At 41.3% G+C, this 26,678-nt stretch overlaps 1 protein-coding gene across 10 annotated transcripts in view; it reads right to left on the bottom strand.

Annotated features, from left to right (window-relative positions):
- Window positions 1–26,678, bottom strand: part of SP100 (SP100 nuclear body protein) — an 89,028-nt gene that overhangs the window by 37,106 nt on the left and 25,244 nt on the right. For 6 of the 10 annotated variants that reach the window (XR_006779006.2, XR_006779008.2, XM_045794146.2 and 3 more), the window contains exons 2-16: window positions 25,070–25,232; window positions 23,799–23,967; window positions 20,624–20,695; window positions 18,702–18,764; window positions 17,907–18,056; window positions 16,397–16,480; window positions 12,768–12,914; window positions 11,911–12,000; window positions 9,430–9,483; window positions 8,909–9,001; window positions 7,758–7,811; window positions 7,371–7,424; window positions 7,040–7,123; window positions 3,108–3,224; window positions 2,054–2,107 (exon numbers count right to left, since the gene is read on the bottom strand). Coding sequence is in view for 8 of the 10 variants with exons in the window: in XM_045794146.2 (XP_045650102.2) it covers window positions 2,054–2,107; window positions 3,108–3,224; window positions 7,040–7,123; window positions 7,371–7,424; window positions 7,758–7,811; window positions 8,909–9,001; window positions 9,430–9,483; window positions 11,911–12,000; window positions 12,768–12,914; window positions 16,397–16,480; window positions 17,907–18,056; window positions 18,702–18,764; window positions 20,624–20,695; window positions 23,799–23,967; window positions 25,070–25,232 (1,448 nt within the window). In the remaining 2 variants the exon portion in view is untranslated. The remainder of the gene's footprint in view (window positions 1–2,053; window positions 2,108–3,107; window positions 3,225–7,039; window positions 7,124–7,370; window positions 7,425–7,757; window positions 7,812–8,908; window positions 9,002–9,429; window positions 9,484–11,910; window positions 12,001–12,767; window positions 12,915–16,396; window positions 16,481–17,906; window positions 18,057–18,701; window positions 18,765–20,623; window positions 20,696–23,798; window positions 23,968–25,069; window positions 25,233–26,678) is intronic. The other 4 variants (XM_045794147.2, XM_045794151.2, XM_087864251.1 and 1 more) reach the window with 4 other exon arrangements.

Genomic DNA, 26,678 nt, shown 5'->3' with positions numbered 1-26,678 from the left:
TAGCTGGAAACCACTGAAAGGGTGTAAGCAGTTGGGTGGCAGGCTGTTGAGTGAAGAATGAATTATAGGTGGCAAGAATGGAAGCAGAGTGACCAGGTAAGAGGACTCAGCAGTATTCCACATGCAAGATGATGGAGCTTGAACTGGGGAAGTGGCAAAGCAGAAAAAGAATGGACAAATTTGATATATAGTTTGAAACCTGATGATGAGTCAATATGGGGAGTGGTTAGGAAAAGGGAAGAATCAAGCATATCTCTTACATTTTTGGTTCAAGCAGCTGAGTAGATGTAATGCCATTTACTGAGATAAGGATGACTGGTCATGAGTGACAGGTTTGGGACCGAAATAAAGAAATCTGACATGTCAAATTTGACACACCTATTAGAACGCAAGTGGAAGTTTGGAGTAAGAAGTTGGGTTTATGATTTGATAGCTCAAGAAAGGGATTAGAGGAGGGGAAATATAATTGGCAGTCATTAACATATCGAAGGACTTTACAGCTACCAGACTAGATGAAATCTCTAGGGAGAGAGTATAGTTAGAGATGAGGAAAGCACTCAGGTCCAAACCCGGGGGCATTCAATATGCAGATATCAGGAAGTTGAGAAGGGACCACCACCACCACCACCACCACTATCAGCACTACCACCACCACCAAATCACTAGGAAAGAGCTATTAGTGCACCAGGAAAGAGTGATTGGAGGGTTGTGGTGTCCCAAAAGATTAAGAGTGCATTCATCCACATGGCCTGAAAGGGACCATATTCTCCTAGCTTACTCACCTGATCACACGGATGCCAAAGTCTGCCAGGAGTTAGGAGGTAAGAGGCAGCCAACAACCCCATCAGAAAGGCCATGATCAGGTGATCACAGCAGGCCACCCTTAGACAAGCTACACCAGCTCCATCCTCTTGACTGGAGAAATCAGCTTGTCAGGGACAGATCCCTTCAGATCCCTTCAGGCCCAGGCTCCTGGGAAGAGGTCTGCCTCCCCTTCCACCACTGCTCTCCACACATGCTACCTCCCTCTGCCTCTCCTGTGAGGCCAGGAGGTCCCCCCAGCTATGGTCAATCTTTACAGCCCTCCTGGGAACATGCAGTCCAGAGGCAGCCTCACTTTCATAATGGGATGTACAGAGAACCTTCATTAACCAACAACATTGATTATGACATCACTATCCATAACAACGAGTCAACAATCAAAAATCATCAATCTTCAAAGGAAGGGACCAGGGGCGCCTGGGTGGCTCTGTCAGTTAAGCCTCCAATTCCTGATTTTGGCTCAGGTCATGATCTCAGGGTGATAAGATTGAGCCCTCTAGTAGGGCTCCATGCTCAGAGGGGAGTCTGCTTGGGATTCTCTCCCTCTCCCCCCCCCTCACGCTTTCTCTGTCTCTAAAATAAATAAATAATCTTAAATTAAAATAAATAAATTAATTAAATAAAAGGAAAACAAATGGGACTACATATTAGCAACACATATGACGAGGATTAATACATCAAATAACCTCTTGTATATTCATTCAGCAATGTAGGAGAAAGACCAACACCACAACAGGAAACTGACACAGCGCTCTACGACAAAGACTTCAAAGAAGAAGAAAAACAAATGACTAATAACAAATGAAAAATGCTCGACCACCCTAAAATGAAGACTAGTGCATGTGAAAGCATCAAAGAAGACTTTTAATAGTTAATTAAAACATTAAATGTTTTTACTGCTTCGGTATGATATATCAATTTTTAAAAAGCAAGAAAAGGAAAAATATGTATAGAATTATCATATTAAGATATATAAAAATATATTCCAAACTGAGTTAATACTTGCATAGAAAAATTCTGGGAAGACATACACCAATGCTTATAAGAAACATATTTTAAAATCAGAATAAAACACAACATGAAGATATGACCATTTTGGAAAAAAAATAGTTACTTTAAAAGGCATTCATTTTTTCTCTTATGAAAGGTATAAAAAATAATGATAAGTCTTAGCATTAAAAATCACATCATTTGTAGCATAAAAATCAAGCAAATTTTTACTCATTCTTACTTTTTTTCTCCTTGTGTTTTCCCGAAGTAGAGTTGTTTCCAATATCCGTGGTATCTAGAAAGTAATAGGTGGTGGTCATAGAACTGTAGTTTATAAATAAAACTTACAAATCTTATGACAATTCACACTGTGGAAGGCTTGAGTTTATAATGAGTTTATAAATGAGTATCATTTCTCTGCCTTCCTTCTAAAGGAAACAGGTACTGGATTGATATCTAAGGTCTTCCTTTATTTCTCTGGGACTTTGAAAAGGCTCTTAATTTCTTTTTCTTTCTTTTTTTTTTTTTAGGCTCTTAATTTCTTAAGGACATCAGTTTCCTCGTTCATGAAACAGGGATAGCAAATGTTATCCTGTTCAGGCTTTAAATTTTTTATGACAATTAAATAAGATCTTATTTACAAAAGTTAATGAGAAATCACTGTATTAGTCAACATACTGGAGGGTATCCCTTAGAACTATATGCTGAGTTTAAGAATAGTTATCTGGGGCCTTCTTTTCCTGACAGGTAACAGGACCATTTGTCTTTTGAGGTTTTCCGAGGTTGTGACAAAGTGATACTATTATCTACCAACTGAAGAACACTTGGATTTCTTCGTTCCATGGACAATGGTGGATGTCACTGTATAAATCCAATACTTTAGTAGGATTCACTAATATAGTAAATGAGATACTGCCATTTTTACCAGTGAATTTCTACGAGATCATCCATGTAAATCCACAAGGCCCACCTTGTTTAACATGACTTTATAAGGATCTCTTGCCTCTCTGCCATTCCCAAAAGGCTCAGGTCAAGCAAATGCAGAGAACGGGATTCTGGCATGGATATACCCCTTCCTTATCAAAGTGGGCTAGGAGACAAGTGCAGCAGGAAACAAAAGCTCTGATTTCAGACTCCTGACATCCTGCAGCCTAGGGCCCTATGAGCCTGCATTTCCATAACTGGCCATTCCATTATTGAGCTGCCTGGTGTTCTTGAACTCTGATCAAGTACATACCCAGGGTCTGTGGTATCCAAAGAACAACCTCCACCCCAAGACCCTTGGGCAGCCTTACCCATTATGTCAGATGCTTGGCTACTCTCAGCCCTTGCTCTTTGACCTCTTGAAGTACCTTCTGAAAAACACATGACACAGGAACACTTTTGATTTCCAAGTCCTTTTGGCTCTGCTCCTAAATTATGATTTGGAAAGAGTTCTCATTTGCATCTCCTCTCTTCCAATGATCCTCCCTTCCCCCATCCCTCCACTAAAGGATGTCTCTACCTCTGAAATCTTTCTTTGTTTGCTCCCCATTGTCTTTGTCCCTTCCTTTCAATCTATTTTTTCTCTTTTATCCTTTTCTCTTTGCCCTAAATCTGTAGTTTTGTTCTTCTACTTTTTCTTTATATGCTTTTTCCATCTATCCATTTATGGCATTTTTTATTATGACATGTAAGTCACCATACAGTACATCATTAGTTTTTGAGGTAGTGTTCCATGGTTCATTGTTTGCATGTAACACCCAGTGCTCCATGCAACTTTATGACATTTTTTATAGTCTCTTATATTTACTTTATGATATTATCCTTTTCCAGAAATATTATTTATTATATTTATATATGTATATATAGAATTCAATTATTGGAATAGATTTTGTAAATATTCTGTATAAATACCATAATAAAGTAGTTTTTGCCAGACAAATTTCCAAATGTTGGAATACAGGAGGTGAACAATATTTTTCACTCACTCAAGAAGTTTCCTAAGCCTCTTTCAGGTGCCAGGTGCTGAGATAAGTGCTGATAATAATTCAGACACAAGACTACTGAAGCATCAATGCTTGTCAATCTTAGGAGCAACCAGAGAATTGACACAGAAACAAATGAGTGAATATATTGAAACATGAAGAAGCATGTGCAAAGGTCTAGATTCAGCAAAAGCAAGTAACCACAAGGAGTTTAGTATATCTGAGCATGAAGTGAAAGAATAAGGAGCATTGATGAGGATGGAGAAAGAGGCAAGAGCCCTGAGGTAAGTGGCTTTGGAGGCTACATGAAGGAGAATTGACTTAATTCTAAAGGAAGTTAGAGGACATTGGGTGCAGTTTTGAAAGATCAATTCAGCTAAGTCACTTAGAATACATTTGGTGGGAACAAGATTAGGAGGAGAACAGGACCCTGTAGATCTAGTTCAAGTGAGAAGTGGTATAGATGTGGATTCGAGTGTCAGCACTGGGAATGGAGATGAAGGGACAGGTTGGAGATTGAAAAAGAATTGATAGAGTTAGATGATAGATGTGGTGTATCAATTGAGGAGACAATGGTGTCATGGGTGACTCTGTGAATTACAGCTTGAAAGAATGGGGCAATTAATAGTGTGTTTTAGAAACAGAAAACACTGGAGGAGCAGATGCTGTTTTAGGAACATGATGTGCTCAGTTGTGGAAAGGTTGAGTTCGAAGGTTTTGAAAGATACCTGAAGTGGTGAAGCCTCAGACCTGCAGAACCTTGGACAGAGATCATTCTGCCATTTGGATGGATGAGCTTAGCTGCTTAGAGAACAGGGCTGGGCTGGATATGTATGCTTAGGAACTATTAAGTTGTGGATGGTGATTGAAACTATAAGAGTAGATGAAATGCCTGGGTGACGTCTTTTGTAATCTGGTTGAATTATAGGGGACACTGATACTTGGGAACATCTTGCTCTGAAAACTCACTGCTACTGTGAACCACCCCTTATGTGAACATTGCTTTTGTCTCCTGACCATTTCAGATCCCACAATTTCTCTGTCTTGCTTCTCTTCCTTTTACACTCTGCCATTTTTCTCTCATCTTTTACTCTTCTTATATATGGTTCTCTATATGGTTTTCTATATGGTGTGCCTCCTCTTTCTCCTCTCCACTTATTACCCTATATATATATACCTCACTCCATTTATTTTCCTATGCTTCTATCCCTGGATCTAGTTTTATTGTTGAAGTAATCCTCTTTCTACTGTCACTTCCTTTTCCATTTTCTCTTTGCTTCTAGTCTGTTTCTCTTAATCTTATCTTGATCTTTGGGCTGTTTTCACAATTACAATCTTTGTCTTTATATTTTCTTTATCTATATTTAGCTTCATCTCACAGACTGCTACTATCATCATGACCAAATGCCTGCTCTTTTGACACTGACTACACTGTGGACCACTATTACTTCTCCCAGTTCCCTGTGGACTTTCTACATTGCAAAACTCAGTCAGTCATGGTCTTTATTACCATGCTTCTGGTACAACTTTTGAGCGGTATCTTGAAAATCATCACTCTTCCCCCACGACACTCCCGAATCTGGTGATATTTGGATTCCACGTTCACTTGAAAAGATCAGATGTCTTTCCATTTGGAGACCCCAGCCTATCCTTTCTGTTCTTCCTCCTTACGTTATCCATTCAGCGTCACTTCCCTCCATTCAGGACACAACTCTTCTCTCTCTTTTGGCTCCCTTAAGCCTGTTGAAAGCAGTCCAAGTCCATGCACAAGTCTATGTACGGGAGTGTGTGTGCATACGTGTGTGCTTTTGTGGGTGCACGTACATGCTATGTTTTTGGGGAAGAGGTAAGGTAAAGAAGGAAGAGCTTTTCCTCGTTGCAGATAGGAAAACAAAGATAATGAATAATTGATATCATAACTGGCTTCTCCATCAGATGCTTATAGGCTGGCATCTCTTCTGACTCTCTTCCTTTACTCTTCTGAAGAGCTTTGAATTCACAGGACACTGAAGAGCAATAAGGAAATGACAGACTATAGACAGTGACCACTTTGATGTGGTCAAGCTCATTTATAGTCACTGCTCAGGTGAGCTGAGGAAACACCCGCTCCAGTGATTACACCTTATAGCCAACAAAGATGTGCTTGTCACCTTTTCTATCTGGCCACACATCATTCTCCTCCTTATTTCTCAGTTTTCTGACCATTTCCCTTACACATTTCTATCTCCATCACTTGATTCTGTGAGTGTCTCTCCCTGATTTCCCTGATATCTCTTGTCCTCTGCATTGTTTTCTCTCTTTTCATCTGTGATGTTCTTAATCTCTGTGTCTTTTTATTTCTCTATTCATCCTTTTTGGCTCTGTCCTTCTAGGTATTGTGTATGCCTTATAGCTGGCACCACTCCTACCATCTTATTTTTCTTTATGATTTTCATTTTTATTTATCTATTATCTATCCATCCATCCATGCATCCATCATCTATCAATCATCTATATGGTTGTTAAACAGGTTTTCTTGCATCAGGCACTGATACACGCTGCTGCTACTACATATCAGGTCCCTTGTACCTCCTTTTTGGACTTTGATCACAGGATACAGCTCTTATATTTCTGCCTGTTACATACAAAGGTCATACTTTTTGACCTTTGGTCAAATTGGCCAGTTTGGTCAAATGTCTATTTCTTCACCCCAAAATGGGGATGACAAGAATTAGCCTGCCTAAGTCTTAAGGATACTGTGATGACAGTAAGATCTTATTTGCCAAAGTACATTAAAATAACACAGTATAATCAAATAATAGTGTGATGGACATCTGTCAAAAACTATACTAAAGTTTGACAGTTGTTGATCTGAAGCTTTTATTTCTGTCTATAATTACATAGCAGGACCAGTTGTCTTTTGAGTCTTTTACAATTACAAATGACATTAATGTCAACCAAGATATCACTATAGAAATCTAAAGATCTTAGTGTTAGTAGGCATGACAGTAGGTATTAAAAAGATACCACCATTTTGCTGTTCATTTCTTCCACAACAGCAGTATATAATTACATACATTCATTCAACAGGACTCATCCTGATAAACATGAATTTATAATAATTTCCTGTCTCCTTCTATTTTCTAAAATGCTGAAAAAAAGCTCCCAGGATTAACTGGATACAGGTCTTCAAGGTGCTCAGAATAAAATGCACAAGGAAATAGTAGCTTTTAATTCCTGACATTCTGCAGGCCAAGGCTTGGCGTCCTAATCTTCTTTACCTGACCCACTTCTTAGGACTGAGCTAGAAGATTCCTGAGGTTGTTCTGTATGACTTAGTTCTGAAAAGTTATCACCGCTGATCCCTGCAGAGAGAAATAAAATTCTTTAGCAGTCCCAGTCTGTGTCCTAGGAACCAATCCAGCACCAAATTCTTTAAAAGGAAAATTGGAAAGAGAAGCTCACGTAGGAGGAGCAGGACTATTCCTACCACCAGGCTACTCTGTGGCTCCATCTGCCTTATTTTTCAAGGTTGTTCCAGGAACCACCCCCAGGGCTGGGCTGGGGGAAAACTTTGCCATGGAAGGCACTCCCTTTGTCACCGTGTCTTACCATCTCCACTTGTCTGAACATACTTCTTCCAGTTCCTTTGCTTATCCAGGGAGTCTGTGGAAGCAACATTTTCAAGATGGCAGGGCCTCTGTCAGCTGGGGCCCTCAATAATCATAGAGAGTAGAATACCCCTCCACTCCAGGAGTTACTTTATCCTATTTAAGCAAATGAAGAATATACTTATATTGCACTTGTGGCATTGAACTTTTTGAGGCCGACGTGTTGTATCAATTAGCCCAGCCCACCTAATTCAAAATGCATAATGTGAATCAATTAAATTGCCAACAAATTTATTTTTTTATTTTAAAGGATATAACAAAAATTTTGAACAAAGTTTTTGTAGTAAAGAAAGATATTTGTTACATCAAGAGTTTTGATTGCTCTTACATCTTTTCCTCTTGTTTGTTCCCCAAGTAGATTTGTTTCCAATATCTGCAGGATCTAAAAAGTAAAGGAGAACACAACCAGTAATCTACAATTACATAAGAGTTGTAAATCTTATGACTACTCACATTGTAGACAGGATTTGGACTAGACAGACACTATGATGATTATTTCTGTCTCTTCTCATCTAAAGGAAAAAGATCACTACTAAATGGAGCAGAGAACCACAATCCTTTGGCCCCACCTGCAAAATCAAAGAAGTTTTGAAAATCCATATTTTTCCCATAGGTTTTCAGCTAACTACCTTGGAAGTGAGTCTGGACTTGAGTTGTCATGAGTCCCTGTAAAATCTTTATTTCTCACACTTGGTGTGAATTCACACAATTTGTTGCAGGAACATTAATATAGCATATTTGAGAATGGGATTCTGTTCCAGACCCTGTTGGATTTTTTTGGGGGGGGGTGGTAATATGTAGGATATAAACCACATTGTCTCTCTAAGAGATTATTATTTTATGTATGGCTTCCATGGTTTTGAATAAAGGACTATGGATGTTTGCTGGGAGTCCAGGCTCTTTTGCCTCTTCTAGTAACTTTCCACCTAAGATGTGTAAAAGATCCTTAAATGTTTATGTGCTAGTTTCCCCACTTGTGGAGTGGAGAGAGCCACAGTTACCCACGTGACCTTTAAAGTTGTTATAGACATAAAAGGTTATCTTATTAGTGAAGTTATTTTCAAATATCATTATATAGGCCAATGTCATATTGGGGTCATCTGTCAAAAGCTATAAATTGAATTTGATGGTAATAACCAGAAGCTTTTCTTTCCATCAATAATCAGAGTCTGTGATCAGAATCTTCTGATTTTTGAACAACTTTGCAACAAAATCAAGCAATAGCAGATACACATTTTCTCTGCTCTCTAGAAAACAGGAGTGGGCGGAGGTGGAAATCACTATATAATTCAATACTTTGGGGTCAATAAACCTGAGAGCATGTAGTAAAAAGGGCACCGCCATTCAACTAGAGCCATCTTGTTAAACCCGAATTTATAACAATTTCTCTCTGGAGTAGGCTCGGAGTTAAATGCCTAGGAAACAAGAACTCTGAACTCAGCTTCCTCGTGTCTGGGAGCCCATGATAGTAGTCCTTACCCTCCTCATCAGAATCACTTCTCAGTGCTGAGCTCGAGGCTGTCGGGGGCTCCTCTTCCTCACTGGACTCTGAAGAGTCATCAAATCTTTTCACTGTGGAAGAAGCAAGTGTCCCTTGAAAGTCTCAGTGGATGACAAAGGAGCCAAGAGGTAAAAAAGTCCACGGCAAGAATATCCCCAGGACATCTTGGGAATCTGGTATTGAAGAAGGCAGATTTCCCACTTGGCTACTTCCCTGAACCCCACTTGAAACAAGGTCCCACACCTCCCCCATCTAAAACTCCTTGGAATGTTTACTTGAGAAAACAATTTAATTCTATTGTGTTTGAGCCCTTGACTTCTTTGGGTTTGCTTGTTACGACCATTAGCCTAGCTAATTAATACAAAAGTTAAAATACAAACCATCTTAAATTAAAACAAATTTATCTTCTACTTTGAAGGATATAGCAAAGAATTAGAATGAATTTTTTGTAGAAAACGCTGTTTATTTGTAACCACGAAGAGTTTTTATTTGCCCTTACCTACTTCCCAAACTCTTTTTTTGGATGTAGTCGGTTTTCCGAAACTCATGGGGTCTAAAAAGTAAAAGGGAAGAAACAATTATTTGTATGCAATAATCTTACGAATTCTGTGACCGCTCAGTGGGCTTGCGATCATAATATACTTAATGACCAGTTTCCTCTCTTTCCTTCAACTGAATCCAGTTCTGGTGGCCTGGGGCATAACGCTGGGTTCCTGCATGGCTTTCCTTTTCACTCTCTGTGTAAATTTGTAAATGATTCTTCAACCTTACTAGCCACAGTTGCCTCATCTATAAAGCTGGGATAACCTAGTTATCCTATCTCCCTGTTAAGGTTTTTTAATGAAAACAAAATGAAGCTTTATTTACAAAGCCCTTTAAAAAATCACAATGTAAGCCAATGGTTTAAGTAATCTGGGTTTGAGAAGAGCTGATCAGAGGTCATTTTCCCACCAATAATTAAATAGCACAAATTATTCTTTGAAGGCTTTCTAGGTTTGGGACTCATGACAGTAGTGTCAGCAAAGAGAGGTATACCACGCTTACTCTGTTGGATAGAATATAAAGCATATTGGTAGAGAATAAGTACATTATTTCAGCTCTTCAGCTTTAATACATGATAGTGTGTAGGAAAAAAAAGTTTGTCATTTTACCAGCATATTTTTGCTACATTTTCTATATGTCAATCAAACGGGCCTGTGCAGTTAAATAACAATTTATAATGCCTTCCTGCCTCCTTCCATTCCCAATAGGGCCAGAGAAATTAAATGCAGAAAATAGTCCCTAGAAATCATAGGATCAAGGCTCATAAAGCATGCTCAAAATAAGATTCATCAGGAAAACAGAGCTCTGGATTTAGACTCCGAATATTTGTCATCCAGGGTTGCAATCCTAAAGTTCTTACCTAGTGTAATCTGAAGTCGTGAGCAGGTGGCTTCTTGGGACTCTCCTCTCTCACTTGATTCTAATGAGTCAAGGTTATTGGTCACTGCACAAAGGAATAGGTCTCAGCGTGTGACCAAGAAACTAAGATATTAGCAGGAAATATCATAAGAACAGCTGGAAAAATCTAGAAAACCATGCAAATTGTGGTCTGCCACAGTGTCACCCTGGTCTGTCCTTCTAAGCCACCTGCCTTGAATTGTAGTCACAGTCCATTCCCTGTCCCCACAGGCAAGGGGCAACTTTGCTCTGTTTGAACCTTTCCTTCCCATACTCTCTCTCTCCTCTACTTCTTACCCCTTCATCGTCACTTCACACTTCCTTCATCTCTGCTGTTTCTCACCTTGGGAGACCTTCGAAATCTTGTGCTGACAACGGCAAGACTCTTCCCCTCCTCCTCCCCAACCCAGTGACTTGTTGAACATTTGCGAGGCTGAGAAATAATCTCGTGTCTGGATCCTGGCCATATTTTGGAACTGCCTTTTGGATCAATTTGCTACACTAAGACAAAAGTTAAAATGTGCACTCTTTAAAACTTGAAGCAAATCTAGATTTTACTTTGATGGATCTAGTGAGCCATGAGAATGATGTATCATTTAAAATATTGTTCATTGGTAACATCAGGACCGGGAAACATTTTTATTTGGTTTTAGGTCTTTTCCAAGTTTGTTTCCCCAAATAGGCATGTTTCTAATATCCTTTGGGTCTAGAAAGTAGAAAAGGAAAACAAACCACCAAGTTGTACATAAAAGAGCTGCAAATCTTAGGACCACTCATGCTACCCTTGAAACTAAGGAAACATAACATTTTGATAATCATTTTTAGCTTGGATTTTACAAAGCAAAAATGCAGAATCCAGGATGCTAGTCTTGTCTGTCCCTTTAATTATCCATGAGACTTTGTAAAAGACCTTGAAACATTGATGTGATTGTGTTTTCTCTAGAAAACAAGGAGAACAATGTCTGGGGTACTTAAGAGTGTTATAAATTGAAAAGTGAGGTATTATTTGCAAAAGTCCTTGGAAAAATCATTATATATGCCATGACTTGCTGAAGAACTCTCAAAAACAATACTTTAGGTTTCAGAGTACTCTATCTGAATCTTATTTCTGCTAACATCGGATAGCTGGATGAGTTGTCTTCTGACACAATTCAGTTTGTGATCACATGACAATATGACCTTCTAATAAAGGAATATTTAGCTTTCTGTTCCCTACAGAAATCACTGTATAAATCCAACACCATATAAGCATAGAAACTGGCTAGTTTCAAAAACAAATTCATCATTTTGGTAACCTCTTCCTTCTATATAATCAGTATATGGGCCTATCAATTAATAGGCCTCCATCTTCAAAAAGTATATACATAATGGTTTTTTATCTCCCTGCATTTCCCAAAAAGGTCAAGTAAAATAAATGCAGAGAATGGGATTCCAGGATAAACTGAATCTATCATAGAGACTAGGCGCCAAATACGATGCATCAAACAGTAGTTCTTCATTCAGATTCCCATAGCCAAAGCCTGTTTTCCCACTTCCTTACCAGGTCTGCTTTCCAGTGCTGATGTGGAGGCTTCTGGGGGCTCTGGGGGCTCATCTTCATCACAGGATTCCTCGGAGTCACTGTTGATCACTGCACAGAGCAGCAAAGCATTTTAGCTTCAGGGTGGGGCCAATGAGGCCGCACAGCAGGCAACCCTGCGATAGGACCACTAGGAAGACCTAGAAGCTAAGTTAACTCAAGGCACCCTGGTCTGTGCTTGGAATGTGCGTGACCTGCAGGTTACTCCAGTCCTAAACTAAAGGTGATGGAGCTCACGCGTGGAGGGCAGCTTTGCCCACGCTGCCAACACTGTTCTTCCCCGACTTGCATGCGACCTCTTACTCCTGCCTTCATACTGCCCCCACCCTTCTGTGACCTCCTACCGCCCCCCTCCCCATGTGATCTCCTACTCCCACCCTCAGGCTACCTCTATCTTTTATTCTCAATTTCCTTCACTTTCCTCTTGGCTCTGCCCATTGCCCCTACTTATGCCTCTCTTTCTGGCAGTGGTATCTCTCCATACCTTCCTTTGTCTTCATGTGTTTCCTTCTTCATCCCCTCTCATGAATGTCTTGGCTCTCTGATGTTTTTTCCCTTTTCTTCAACTCCTACCCCCATACTTTCTTCTTTTGCTTTAGGAATAGTCTCCCATACATTAATACTTAAATCTACCATTTCTGTCTTTTGGTATTTTTTTGATTACTGGGACTTTCTCTGGCTGAGCTCACTGCACATGATGCTGGTTCCTCCCCCCTTGCCTCCATCCAAGGCAAAATGGACTGCCTCGATGGACGCCGACGACATGTCCCAGCCCCTTGCCTGGAATGCGCCTTACACACTCTTTCAGTCAGCCTTACCTATTATGTCAGATGCTTGGTGACGGTTAGCCCTTGCTTGGGCTTGGTGTTCAACTCTCGAGTTAAAAAACGGCTTTTCCTTCTTTATATTCACCAGAGATACAGAACAGGGATTGAGTTGGATTCCGTGGTTGGGTAGCTCTGCTCCTGGATCAAATCGTAATGAATGAAGAATTTTCATTTGTCTCCCCCAAAGGGAGTAAACACCGTTCACTACTATTGATAAGTCCTTCTCCATGTGAATCCACTGCAGGGGTGAAGCTTTGCCCCCACTTCTCTTCTTTCCTGTTGCTTAACTGTGTCCCTTCCTCAGTGCCTCTCTGGACTCCGGGTTTGGGGGTTTTTTTGTTTGTTTTTATTTTCTCTTCTCATCCTTTGATGAATTATTTTTTGCTCTTTTGTTTTTAAAGATTTATTTATTTATTTTAGTGGGGGCAGAGGGAGAGAGAATCTCAGGCAAACTCTGCACTAAGCTTGGAGCCTCATGCGGGGCTCTATCTCACATCCCTGAGATCATGACCTGAGCCAAAACCAAGAGCTGGTCAGCAATCAGAAAGAATGAGTTCTCAACATTTGCTACAACATGGACAGCACTGGAGGAGATAATGCTTAGTGAAATAAGTCAAGCAGAGAAAGACAACTATCATATGATTCCTCTCATCTATGGAACATAAGAACTAGAATGATCAGTAGGGGAAGAAAGGGATAAAGAAAGGGGGGGTAATCAGAAGGGGGAATGAAACATGAGAGACTATGGACTATGAGAAACAAACTGAGGGCTACAGAGGGGAGGGGGGTGGGGGAATGGGATAGACCGGTGATGGGTAGTAAGGAGGGCACATATTGCATGGTGCACTGGGTGTTATACACAACTAATGAATCATCGAGCCTTACATCGAAAACCGGGGATGTACTGTATGGTGACTAACATAATATAATAAAAAATCGTTATTAATAAAAAAAAAAAAAAAAAAAAAAAACCAAGAGCTGGATGCTTAACTGACTGAGCCACCCCGGAACCCCACTTGTTGCTCTTTTAAAAATAAAAATTATATTTTCGGTATAATGTGCATAGATAGAAAGGGGAAACAAACTGAGGGCTTCAGAGGGGAGGGGGGGTGGGGGAACCGGACAGGCTGGTGATGGGTAGTAAGGAGGGCGTGTATTGCATGGTGCACTGGGTGTTACACGCAAGTAATGAATCATGGAACTTTACATCAAAAACTAAGGATGTACTGTATGGTGACTAACATAATCTAATAAAAAACATTATTAAAAAAAAGAAAAAAGAAAGGGGTAAATCATAAATTTTGAATCATCACAAAGTGAGCATATCTGGGTAACCGTCACTGTGGTCGAGAAATAGAAGATTACTTCTACCCTGGAAGCCTCTTCGTGATGCCTCCCACTAACTGTCTCCACCATGTAGCTCAAGTTAATAACCTGCTCATCCTGATTTGTAATACCACTAATTATTAATTTTGTCAGTTCCAAAATACACATGTTTATATAAATGGAATCATGTCTCCTCTCTCTTGTTTGCTCTTTCTCTGTCTCTCTGTCATTTGGTGGGGGCCAGGGGGGAAATTTGGCTTCCTTTCTCAATATATGTTTGTGAGAATCATCTGTATTCATTTTGCTTTTTCACTGCCATATAGTATTCCATCATAGAAATAAGCCATGAAAAATAAAACCATAGGAAACCCATTTGTGCTGTTTCAAGATTTTGGCTATTATGAATAATGCTGCTTTTCTATGTGTTCATCTTCTTTTTTTGAACACAGTGTGCATTTATGTTGGTTTTGGCTGAGGAATATATTTGCAGAGTCACAAGCTATGTGTATTTTCAACTTGGGACTGTATACCCAACTGTTTTCCAAAAGCATGTGTAAAGGCAGAGATATAATTGAGAGAGCTTGGTAATTCAAGTAAACAAACAGAATTTGGTATAGGTGGGGATGTGGTGGAAGAGTGTGTGAGGGGGAGATTATGCAACTGTATGGGAGGTATCCTTCAATACTCTACACCAAGCTGTGTTGACCTCATGCTAAGGGTTTAAATAGGAAAGCCATATGACCCTGTTGGCATTTTTGCAATGCCCATTGAGCCAAAGTGTGGAGAATGGATCTGAGGGGAGCAAGACCGGAAGGAGGAGGCCAGCAGGACAGCTCCTCTATTTTGAAGTTAGAAGTGATTGGAATCTGGATTAGAGTAAGCATTCTGGAAATGGAGAGAAATGGGCAGGTTGGACATATTTTCAAGTTGGAATTGACAGATGTGGCAAATGAAGTCATGATTGTTTTAATCCACTGAATTTGGGGACTGTTTGTTACACAGCAATAGATAACTAATATAGCTTCCAAATAGAGATGGCTTTCAGATCTTTGATTACAAGTCTTCAGGCACTTGAAGGAATGAATCTAGAAGACAGGTCTGGACCAGAGGTGTGTGTAGGAATCCATAGATTCAGATGGTGATTGAAGCCATGGAGATATGAGATGTCTAGGTAGAGGCCTATTTTTATCTGAGGGAGTGAAAGGGTCATTTTGGTGGTCGCAGACACCTTAATGATGTCTTCTCAATGGTATTAGGAAGAACCCTCTGTGCCTTCTTTCGGGTGACCGTCTCTTTAAGTTGAACAATGTCTTCATTTGTCTTCTCTATCTTTATTTGGTCCACTCTCTACCAGTTTTTCATTCATGGTCCCTTAACTCATCTTCTACTCATTCTCTTTATGCCTCCCCCCATTTTTTCTATTTACTGGTATTGATTTCCTTCTGTATATGTCTCTATTCATACTCTTTTTCTCAACATTCTTTATCACTATCTCCCAGGACCCAGCAGGGTCTAGAGTGAGGCAGAAGAGGTGGCAAGGGGATAAGAAGACACCAAGAGTAAGATTTTCTTTCCATATGTCCCAGGACCTACCTGCTTCACCCTAGAACTGGCCCTGCTGTCCCCTACCTGATTTTTCGTTTATCCATTCTCTAAGTTTCCTACTTTCTCCTTCTTGATCTCTGTTCTTAATTATTAATGTGACTTTCTGTATGCCTCTTCTCTATTGATTTTTGTCTTTCTATTCATTTTTCTCATCTCAAGCATTCCAGTCATCACCAAAGTTCTCCTCCTGTGCCACTGTCCCCCATCCCAAGTCCTTTCAGTTGTCACTTCTTTTCTAAAAGTCCTTCCCCAGGGCTTCCGTACTCACAAATCTGACCAGCAGCATCATGCACGGTTTCTGTGTTTCTGTTACAACTTCTGAAAAGCAAGTTGCAACTTATTCCTTTTCACCAACTCCACAAAATGATACTGTTTGGATTCCATGTCAATTTCGCTAAAACCTATGTTGTTCGTGTACTTTGTCATTTGGTGTTCTTTGGTTCACTTTTTAAATATTTTCTCTCCTTGTATTCTCTCCTCAGAGACATGAACTACATCAAAGAGCTCAGCTCTCTTTCCCCTTGCACCTCACATGACGTAGAAGCAGCCAGAGGCTGTGCACAAGTCTGTGGGTCCTGGGTGTTGTTAGGGTCAGGGAGGTGGTTAGCATCAGAGAACAAAGGAAAGCGTTTGCTCTCATAGAAAAACAAAGATAGAATTAGAAAATTGGTAAGATAAGTGGTAATTACTTTCTCCATCACGGGGCAATGGGCTGGGTGTGTCTTCTCTCGTGTCTCCATTATCCGCTTGGCTGGGTGGTTGTTCACAGGACTCTGATGATGAAAAAGACCACAGCTGAGACCCGGCAGAGCCTTTCCTGTTATGCCTATTTCCATTTTGTCACACCTCATCTGACTTATCTTTCCTTCTCATGTTTCTATTTAGAGCTTGTCTGCATATATTGCCACCTTCACCTTCACCCCATGGAAGTGTTGGGGCTTCGGTGATTCTATGATCAAGCTCTCCCTGACTTCAACTTTTCTTTGTCTCTCTCCCCTAATGAAGCACTGCAACTTTTCACCCTTTGTCTCTTTGTTGTCCTTCCTAGCTTTTCTTTTTTAACAAAAGAAAACCAAATTTAATAGGCATACATTCGGGGAATCCACACAGACATGGAATTTCGAACACCATGAGGCAACATGAAGCTTATATGGGGTTAGGAGAGGAATAGGGGCCTCAGGATACAGAGGGGAAAAAGTCATTAGCAAGAAGGTCAAAGGAGATGTTTGGAAAAACAGGATGGTTCTATTATACAGATAAGTTCCTTCTGAGGTAAAAGGGAGTCTCTGTTAATACTTCTCTTCCTGGTAGAGGCTCTCCTTTCCAGTACAAATTGAGGCAGTTATCAGGGAGGCAGAGTGCCTTTCCTGCATCTGCTGGATTTTTATTTTAACTTGAAATAATCTTTATGCCTAAGTGGCACATTTTAGGGTGGCCTGCCCTGGGTCCCTACACTTGAATATACTGTGAAGTTTTCTTTTTCTTTTTTCTTCTAATATGGGTATCTTTAAACTTAATATCCAGTTTCTTCCCATCTGCTGAGGCCGTATGCAAACTGATACCACTATAAGTATGTCCTGATTTTGTCTGCTTTGCCCCTTAGCCAGAAACCATCTTTTTTTTCCTTTAAATTTCTATAGAATGTATCCATGTCTCTTGTAGGCCATATCTTATTTTGTTTTGTATTTTATTTATCTGCGTACTCATTTTATTTTCTTAGTAGCTTTTGAAGATCTTAAAGTCAGAATCCATTTTCAGCCCTTGGCATTGCAACTTTTCTATCAATAAGAGGTATTCCAACATTGTGAAAATGAAAAAGCACCAGAAACATATTTTGTATATTTTCCATTACATGTGGGCAAATATTGCTCTTTCAGATAAACAGTACAAATTAGGTTATCTAGCATTTTTATCAGCAGGAAAATTGCAGAAATTGGCAATTCTGATCTCACCCAATACCAGCTTTGAATCCAATAAAAAATAAGCAAGCTTGTGGAAGCTAGCACTTGCTAATTTTTCTTCCTCTAGTTCTCTCCCATTAATATATCAAGCTCCATTCCTGCCTCCTCTGTGTCTGTAGGAGTTTCCCCTTCTTTGTTAATAGATGTTTCCTTGAGTTGGGCATGACTCCATTCTCTGCCACCAACAAGGACTCCTTAGCCTCTCTCTGCTCCTGCAAACCCAGGCAATCAGTCTTACCTGCTGGCTCAGATTCCTGGGCACACTCCTCATTCGCTTGTTGGATGTCTAGGGTATCATTTTGGTCACTGGTTTTATCTGTTCTCTTTGCATTTATCTGTTCTGGTTCACAGAGTTTCTCCAAGAGTCCATTTGCAGGTGGGGTTGTACCTAAACCATGTTTTAATTCATAGATATTTTATTTGCCCTCTGCATCAATCAGGGTCCAACAGGAAAATACAAATCACTATAAGCTTTTACAGTACAGGGAATTTCATCCAGGAAGAGCTGAGAAGTCCAAATAGAAGAATGCAGTAACCCAAAGAATACTTAACAGGAAGCTGTGGGAGGGACCAAAGATGGGCCCAGAGATCAGGGTCGCTGGTTGGATAGAAGCTGGCCCATGGCTGGCCTGCTTGGTGGGAAGTGGTATCATGGGTGAGATGCAGCCACTGTCAGAATTGTGGACAAAGGCAGTGATGGGGAAATACCCAGCTTCTCCCTTTCTCCCACTCTCCGATCTCTTGTTAGTGTACCATGTCAGGAACCCAGCAGGAAGCCAGCAACAAAGGGAGCTAGCAAGGAAGTCCACGGGGGCCAGTGGCCAGTGGCCAGAGATAGAGGGCAGAGCAGAGCAGAGCAGGGGAAGGTAAGGAATGAATTCCAGGGCAAACACCCGAGGACTTCCTTACAGAAATTGCAGAAGACAGACATTCTCGGCAATCAGTGATACAAAGAAGCAGCCTCCCACCTCCCAGCACACTCCAGAATGGGACGAGAACAAAAAAGATGAGAATACAGTCAACAGCAACAGACCGTGGTAAGATGAGGATTGTGGGCATGACCAGGTCAGACTTCGGTGTGAGTTTTCATCAGTTTCTAGAGGAAAGAAGTTTAAAGTTCATTTCAGAAATTGAAGTATGGTCTGTGCTGTTCTTCCCTAATCCCTTTTTTATGAAGCAGGAGTTGAAGATCCCCTCCAGGTATCCATACAGAGACCATGTATGGTGGATCCCACGCAACCCTTGCAGTCAGACCCCAAATGGCAGAATGGAGGCTTGGGTTCAGCTGCATCCCTGGGTAAGGGGGCCTCGGCCAGGCCCTCTCACTGAATGTCCCACTGTCCCCACATGAGGCACCTGAGTAACTGGCGATGGCTTATCCTGACTCCCCTGACCAGGGTGAAGCTACCTTTGTCCCCAGAGCTGCCCCTGACCAGTGGACTTATCCTGACCAGCAGACTTTATCCCCAGAGCTGCCCCAGAGCTGCAGGAATATCCTACAAAGTCCTGCTGACTTGTCCCCACCTCCTCTTCCTCTACACCCTCCCTCCACACATCTGTTCAGTCTGTCTCATTGGCCTTTCCTTGAGGATTCCATGTCCGATTCTCCTCTTCCTCCTCCCATTCTTGGTGTTCTTTTTTATGTATCTTTCTCTGCATATAATTCCCAATTTTTGTCCCATGCTTCTGTCTTTTCCATTGGATTACTGGAGTGGCAGTACAGGGTTAAGAATGCAGGCTCTGTCACAGCCAAAAGGTAGAAAGAACCCACCACTAACTGATGAATGAATAAGCAACATGCAATATATCCATACAAGAGAATGCTCTCCACTAATAAAAGAAATGAAGGACTGATTCATGCTACAACATAGATGAATCTTGAAAATATTACACTCTGGGGAAGAAGCCAGACATGAAGGGAGTGTTTACATGATCCCATTTACATGAAATGTCTGGAATTGGTAAATCCAAAGAGACAGAAACTAGATTAGTGGTTGCCAGAGGCTGGGCAAGGGGGCACAGGGAGTGATATGGAGCTTCCTTCTGAGGTGATCGGAATGTTCTGGAACTAGATAGACGTAGTAGTTGCACAACATTGTGAATACACCAGACATCATTAACTGTACACTTTACAATGGTTAATTTTATGTTATGTGAATTTTTACTTCCACTCACTCACACACACACACACACACACACACACACACACACACGCACACACACACACACACACACACACACACACAGGCTCTGGGTTCGGAATGCCTGGGTTCACCCTTGCTCATCTGACCCAACTACACACGTAGTTTCGAGATTTCAGTTTCCTTATCTACAAAACAGGCACGTGAGCAATGCTAACCTCCAATGGCAGCCTGAGCACTAAACCAACTGCCCGCACCCATGTTCAACTGGTGAGACGTTAATAACATGGCTATTTCTATTGTGTCTTTTAACCCTTTTTTCTCTTTCATTTCCCTCCTTCTCTCTCTCCAAGTACCCACATCCTCCCCTCCATCTTTCTACCACTTCCTCTTTTCTCTCTCTGTGTGACTTGAACAACATCCCCCACATTGAAATCAGTCCCTTCTGCCATCATTTGATGTTGACCATGAACCCAGGTTCTTAGCCCTTGACAGTTTCACACTGATCTTCTCCTACAGGGACTTTTCTAAATCGCAATTACTTCCTGGCAGTTAATCTGTTTAAATCTGGTTTACTGACACACGGGGTTTCTGTCCCTTTGTCTCGGTTATTGGGCCAAGAGTCTCTTGTCGTAGCTTGCCTTCAGGATTTGGCCTCTGCTTAGACATTCATGCAAACACCCCTCCCTGCCTTTTCCTTGGTTCTTAACATTTCTTCCCTGATTCCCCAAATCCACTCAGGACTCAGGCTTGAGTTCCCTATCTCCTTTTCTTCTTTGCAGATGAGAATCGGTGTTCATCGGGTTGCCATCACCTTGTTCAGGGTTTGGTTGGATACTAGGACCACTGTGTACCTCCTCTTCATCAGTTTCTTGGTAATCGATTGCTGAAGAGAGGGAGACAGAAAGAGGCAATTAGGGATCCCATCAGAGACCAGGAACAACATCTCAAAATTACACAGTTAAAAAGTCCCATCCCTCAGGTCACTCGAGATCAATGCCTCTGATCCTGTGTAAAGCTCCCCCATCATCTCTGGGATAGAAAAGAAAACTCCAAGCAAGAGAGTCTATGTTTCCCAAACAGAGAGAAGCCACTGCAATGTAAGGGTAAAGGAAACATCATGATCCCATTACCCTTGTAAAAGATTTGTGGATGGCCAGGAAAAGCATATATCAAAGTAAATAAGAGACGTGAAATGTGTTTCTGATCTGTTCAAACTGAAACTGAAAACTTCCTTTCAAACTGAAAGGAAGAAATAGGGATTTCCTCCAGAGCAGAGCTAGGCTCTCAGAGAGATCCCTGGGTATGAAGGGGAAAGCCCACCTGCTCTGAAGATGCTGCTAGACAAGAGGAGGGTTGCAGCAGGGAGGGCGAATGCTTCCCAAAGGCGCAAAGCACAGGACACCTGGAGGAACAAGACAGACCTCCCAGGGACCCAGATCCCAGGAACAAGGGAAGGACACTCTGCAGCTCTGAGCAGGGAGCACAGATAGCGGAGCTGGAGGACCACCCCACAGGCCTGCGCCAGGGCTGGGGAGGCCACCAATCAGGGGAGGTGGGGACACCAGCCCAGCACCCCTGCCTGGAGGTGACCCAGCACACGTGGGAGGAAGGAAATAAACCATGAAGACTGGAGGGGCGGGGGAGGCGGGGGTGTCTGTGGGGAGTCCAGGGAGGAGGAGACACCACGAGGCAGGGAACCTGCTGCTGCAGGGCCCATGGTGGGAGCTCCTCCTGGGGCAGGGCCTGCAGGGGGGAGTTGCACAGGACGGTGGGAGCCATGGGTGCTTTGTCATCCGAGGACCTGGCCTCAGACCCTGGCAAAACCAGGTGGAAGATATGAGGAGAACAAAGAGAAAGGTGAAGGAGGCCTGTGTGGGCAGGTGGTCCCATGGGGGCTCAGGGGGCTCTGAGCATGGGATGAAGGTAGGGACTGAGCGGCGGGAGAGGCTGCTGCACCCCAGGTCACAGCCCCCGGATTCTGGGCTTTGGGTCACTGACCCACAGCCGCCGTGGACAACAGAGTCTGGGAGGCGACAGCTGCCATCTCCCCAGGGGCAGGTGGGTGGCAGCCAGTGTAGGTGTGGGACACCCCAGCTTGGGGAGTCCCGGAACCTAACACAGGTGATGTGGGCACTGAATCTGGAAGGGTGGGGGGTCCCTGCAGTGCATGGAGAGACTCAGAGCCCCTGAGATGTGGGCAGTACAGGCAACCACCATTCCCTCTGTTCCCATGGCCTGGGACATCCTGGTTACAGATATAATATTGACTTAATTGCCTTTATTCCATTTCTAACTGGACTGACTTGCTGTAGAAATTATTTTGTTCTTGGGGCGCCTGGGTGGCTCAGTCATTAAGCATCTGCCTTCGGCTCAGGGCGTGATCCCAGAGTTCTGGGATCAAGCCCCACATCGGGCTCCTCCGCTATGAGCCTGCTTCTTCCTCTCCCACTCCCCCTGCTTGTGTTCCCTCTCTCGCTGGCTGTCTCTCTCTGTCAAATAAATAAATAAAATCTTTAAAAAAATTATTTTGTTCTTAACTAGATAAGGTTACTATTGATACAAGTCAATAAACCACATGCTTTATACCTGCTTTTTATTTTTTTTCCTTGTTTATAAAAACTGTTGATATTTCTTTATTGCCTATTAATAAAATTCCAATTGCTTTACTTTATATGCTAGACTTCTTAAAATCTTCTTCAAATTTATCTCTCATGAATCAGCTCCACAGTCTGCTTCTCACTCTCTGAGACAAATTAAATTTGTCTTTGAAGACACACTAGATCCTTTCCCGTTCCATGCCTGATCCCACAGTGCCAACCCTCCTCAGGACACAGGAACATTCTTCTTATAGTGTCTCTATCTGGAGAGCTCCACTGACACCAAACTGTGTTGGAATAAAACGTTTCCTAGGCAAGTAAAAAAAAAAAAAAGTGTGTGTGTGTGTGTGTGTGTGTGTGTGTGTGTGTGTGTGTGTATAAAGTGTATGTATGTAAATATATAAAGTAAATATATATATATATATATATATATATATATATATATATATAAAGAGCATTCTCTTAACTCTTGTAGGCCTTACAATAAATTAAAATAAAATTATTTAAAAAATAAAATAAAAATCATGCCTTCCCAGGAAAAAATTGAGAATCAAACCTTTAGTTTTGTATAACATCTGGCAGAACACTGGTTTTGCGATTATTTGAATAACGTTTGTTTCACCTCTTGTGGAGAAAGAATTCTCCTTCTTTAAGGGTGAATTTGACCTTGGGTTAGCTTTCTGGCTCATTACTCTGGAAACCTGATGAAGACGGCTTTTCTTCTACTGCACCAACATCAGCCTAGTTAAAACCTAGTTTAGTCCTAGTTTAGGGTTAAAAATGACTAGTAAGTTGCATGTGGATGGGGAGGCACTACCTACAGACTACCAAGTGCTTGTCGGTCTTCCTTCAAAGTGGTGACTGTCATAACTCGGCTTATCCCTCGTAGGGTCCCTGAACGTTATGACTACAGCACTGTTCCATGACCTATTGATACCCACGGGCACGATGCCACTAAGCCACGGTGGATCCCGTATCCACAGCCAAGCTGACACTCAAGGTGGGTGGTAGTCAACTTGGTGGACTGCTGTGTGGGTCCCCACAAGGAACCCCATAGAAGAGGAGCAACTGATGCTGCTCTGTTGGGATGCTGTGTTTTCTGTCATTTGTCCTTCTAAGTCAATCCGATGCCACTTTGGCTCAGGTTGTCCTGTGAGTCTAAATGCCTGGTTAAGCAGACCTCTCCTCTAGGTGGTGGTTGTACCATCGCCACTGTACCATAAGCTTCGAGAAGGTTCATGATTTGTGTTTTCTCTACTGTTATATCCCCACTGCCCCAGCACTGTGTGTGGAACATTGTAGGAGTTTAATATAAACTTGTCCAAAACAAAAACAAAAACAAAAACAGTTGGTCCTGGATATCGAAAGGTAGATAATAAACCTAATTACCTTGTCTGAAGCTTCTATAAATGTGCTTTAAACCAGGGTATTCTTGCATGTTGACCTCGCTGAACAATGTTTCCAAAAGTGGCAGGTCAAATGTCTTCTCCAGTTCATTGAGAACATTATACACCACTCTTTGTACAGGGACCAGGTTTCTACAAGAATCTTGACAATCCTTAAAATATATTGAATGGAGAGAATATAAATACAGACTTCCAAGTTACAGAAAAGCCCTAGAAAGTGATTTTATGGGTAATGTCTTCCAATTTCCCTCCATAGGTATCTTCTTATATGAAGTTTTAGAATTTCTATTTATTTGTATAGATACTAAATGAAACAAGTAAATCCTTCCTCCTTAAAAGTACTCACTCGTGAAACAGATCTCCTCACCCTCATTTACATTAGATGTAAGTAAGAGCGATTTTGGAGAATAATAGTGGGTTCAAAGTTAAATGATGTGTAGCCCTTTAAGAACCTGGCCAGATGTTTTAGGAATAGACTAAGAGGTGATGAGCAGCTGGCCTATTGCAATGGAAGACCCTTACCCTTTCCCCAGACTGACTTGGCCTGGAAGAACTCAAGAAAACAGGTGACAGTTCTCCCCTTTCATGAATTTGACCATAGAGAAAACATATTCATACAGCAAAGAGAAGACTTGAATCTCTGTATCTCCAGCAACGCCTATTGCTAAAATCAAACCCAAATTCCAAGATTCCAGAAATACCATAAAAAAGAAAGAGAAAAAGGAAAAAAAACCCTAAAAACTGAAAACTGTTAGTGAAAGAATAATAATCATCAATTCCCAAATTTTGTCCTAACAGGATATCAATTCCCCATAGGTTTTAATGTTCTCAGATCTAAGTACCCAAATTGACGTCCACTGAAGTGATATGTGTCATTACTATTTTATTAAATTAACTCATTTAAGTTATATATCAACTCATTAAAATGACCTTTAATTCTCAGTGTATGTTATATTCTCTGCATTCCTACAAGGCATTATACATCTGTGGAGCACTCCTGCTTCCGATTCAGCCCATTTGCTATGCTATTCAGCCCAACTCCAGTGGGCAGCACAGAGCACCATTCCTTCAGTGAGAAGCAGGATTATCTCTGGTGATAACTGATTCTCCTTTTTACCTTACAGGTACACTGGTGACAATACTTGAAAAAGTCCTCAATCAGTTAGTTGCGCTTGATGTTTGAGTCCAGGGTATCAAAATATAACTTCATTTGGGGCCAGTTTCCCAGATGGTGACATAATAAACATCACTTACGTCATACATTTTATTGGTGATGAATTCACGGTCCCGGAGGCACTCAAAGAAAGGAAATGGCTTTCTTATTGCATTTGAAATCTCCACCTTGTGTCTTTTGAAGTGTTTGAATAGAGTCTCATAGATAAGTCTGTCGTCAATGTTCTGATCTTCTGTGGATGCCCTAGGAAGGAAAGATGCCATGTGAAAATGGTGGTCAAGATTCCAAGATGCTTGTGGAGGCTACAAGGTTTGTTTATGAAGAATAAGGTGGGGAAACTAACATCTATAAAGTAAGGAGTCCTGAGCAGAGGCAGAATAAATGGAACGGAAGTAATAAGCAAAGACATGATGAAGAAAGCATGGAGGTTAAGAAAGACTTAGATGTGGGACTGAAAAAGTCTGTTCCAGTCTGTCTGGGTCAAAGCCATTGTAAAGATACCTGCCCATATCTGAAATATTTTTGTAATTAAAAAGATTTAAATTTAGACAAAACTGAGATGGCGCGAACAGAGGAATGAAAAGGAATGGAATAAACTACATTCCAATAAAACAATTTTGGAAAAAAGGAAAGCAATAGGATAAAAGTCTAACCTTGAAAATACTTAACAGCTAAGAGAAAAAAAATATCAGAAAGATAAAAACCAGCTCTCCCCCATGCCATCCTACATTATAAAATTAGTTTATGAAGGATAAGATGTGGTTAATAGTGACATGAAGCAGTATACGTTGATAATTTTATAAGAATACCCAACATTTTCCCCGGGACATCTGGTCCTACTTTGTGTTCTTATAAATCGGTCTGTGTGATTGTTATATATAGTATATCTTTTCAGGCATCTGAATTTCAGAAATCACTGATGTTTCCTGTGAAAGTAATTTTAAACCTGAGTCTATAATTCCAATTTTTAGTTGATCATTTTATTGCTCTGCTAATAATGTGTTAATCAACATCTTGTATTATGAAGACTTAGAAGCATTCTTTGTCAAACTAGAAGAGAGTTATTGCCACTTCCCAGTACTTAGCATGCCTCAGAGAATAATAATGTCACATTATTATGTCAAATTCCTGCAAAAGAAATGTTTCAGTTCAAAGATTGCAGATGGAAAAGAAGCATTTGTCTTCTCTTTTATTAAAAGCCCTGCTAAAATGATAATAAAGAAATTGGATTCACAACGACGAAGGGAAGGGGAGGGCAATGAGCACAAGAGAGATTCCCATCAAAATCTATGCGACAAAAGTGGTCAGGGGAGGGCTAATTGCTGTTGTAGGTGGAGGATGCTCCCAGAGGTCAGAAAAATGACCGGTGTGCCCTGAAGAACCCTGACAAGGGAGACATGGTGCTGAAAACTTCCGTAGTATTTTAAAAATGGAGAACAGAACAGTGCAACCTCTAACCCCTCACCCTACAAGCTGACCACCTAGAGCCAAGCAGCCTCTCAAAGGCAAACATTGCTGACCTTTCTATCACCATGTGTGAAGCTTGCCTCTTACTGGGTTCCATATCCATGAGGGATAACACATCAGGTATGCCTTTGCCTGACATTCACTCATCATCCACGCTGCTGGATGAATGAAAGTTGGTTCCTTTTTGTAGTTGTAGGTCCTCCACTGTGTGGACCTACCACC

The sequence above is a fragment of the Ursus americanus genome, chromosome 1 (genome assembly GCF_024610735.1).
Source record: "Ursus americanus isolate L20-20 chromosome 1, mUrsAme1.1.p, whole genome shotgun sequence".
NCBI classification, from domain to species: domain Eukaryota; kingdom Metazoa; phylum Chordata; class Mammalia; order Carnivora; family Ursidae; genus Ursus; species Ursus americanus.
This window is presented reverse-complemented; position numbering and strand designations above follow the sequence as displayed.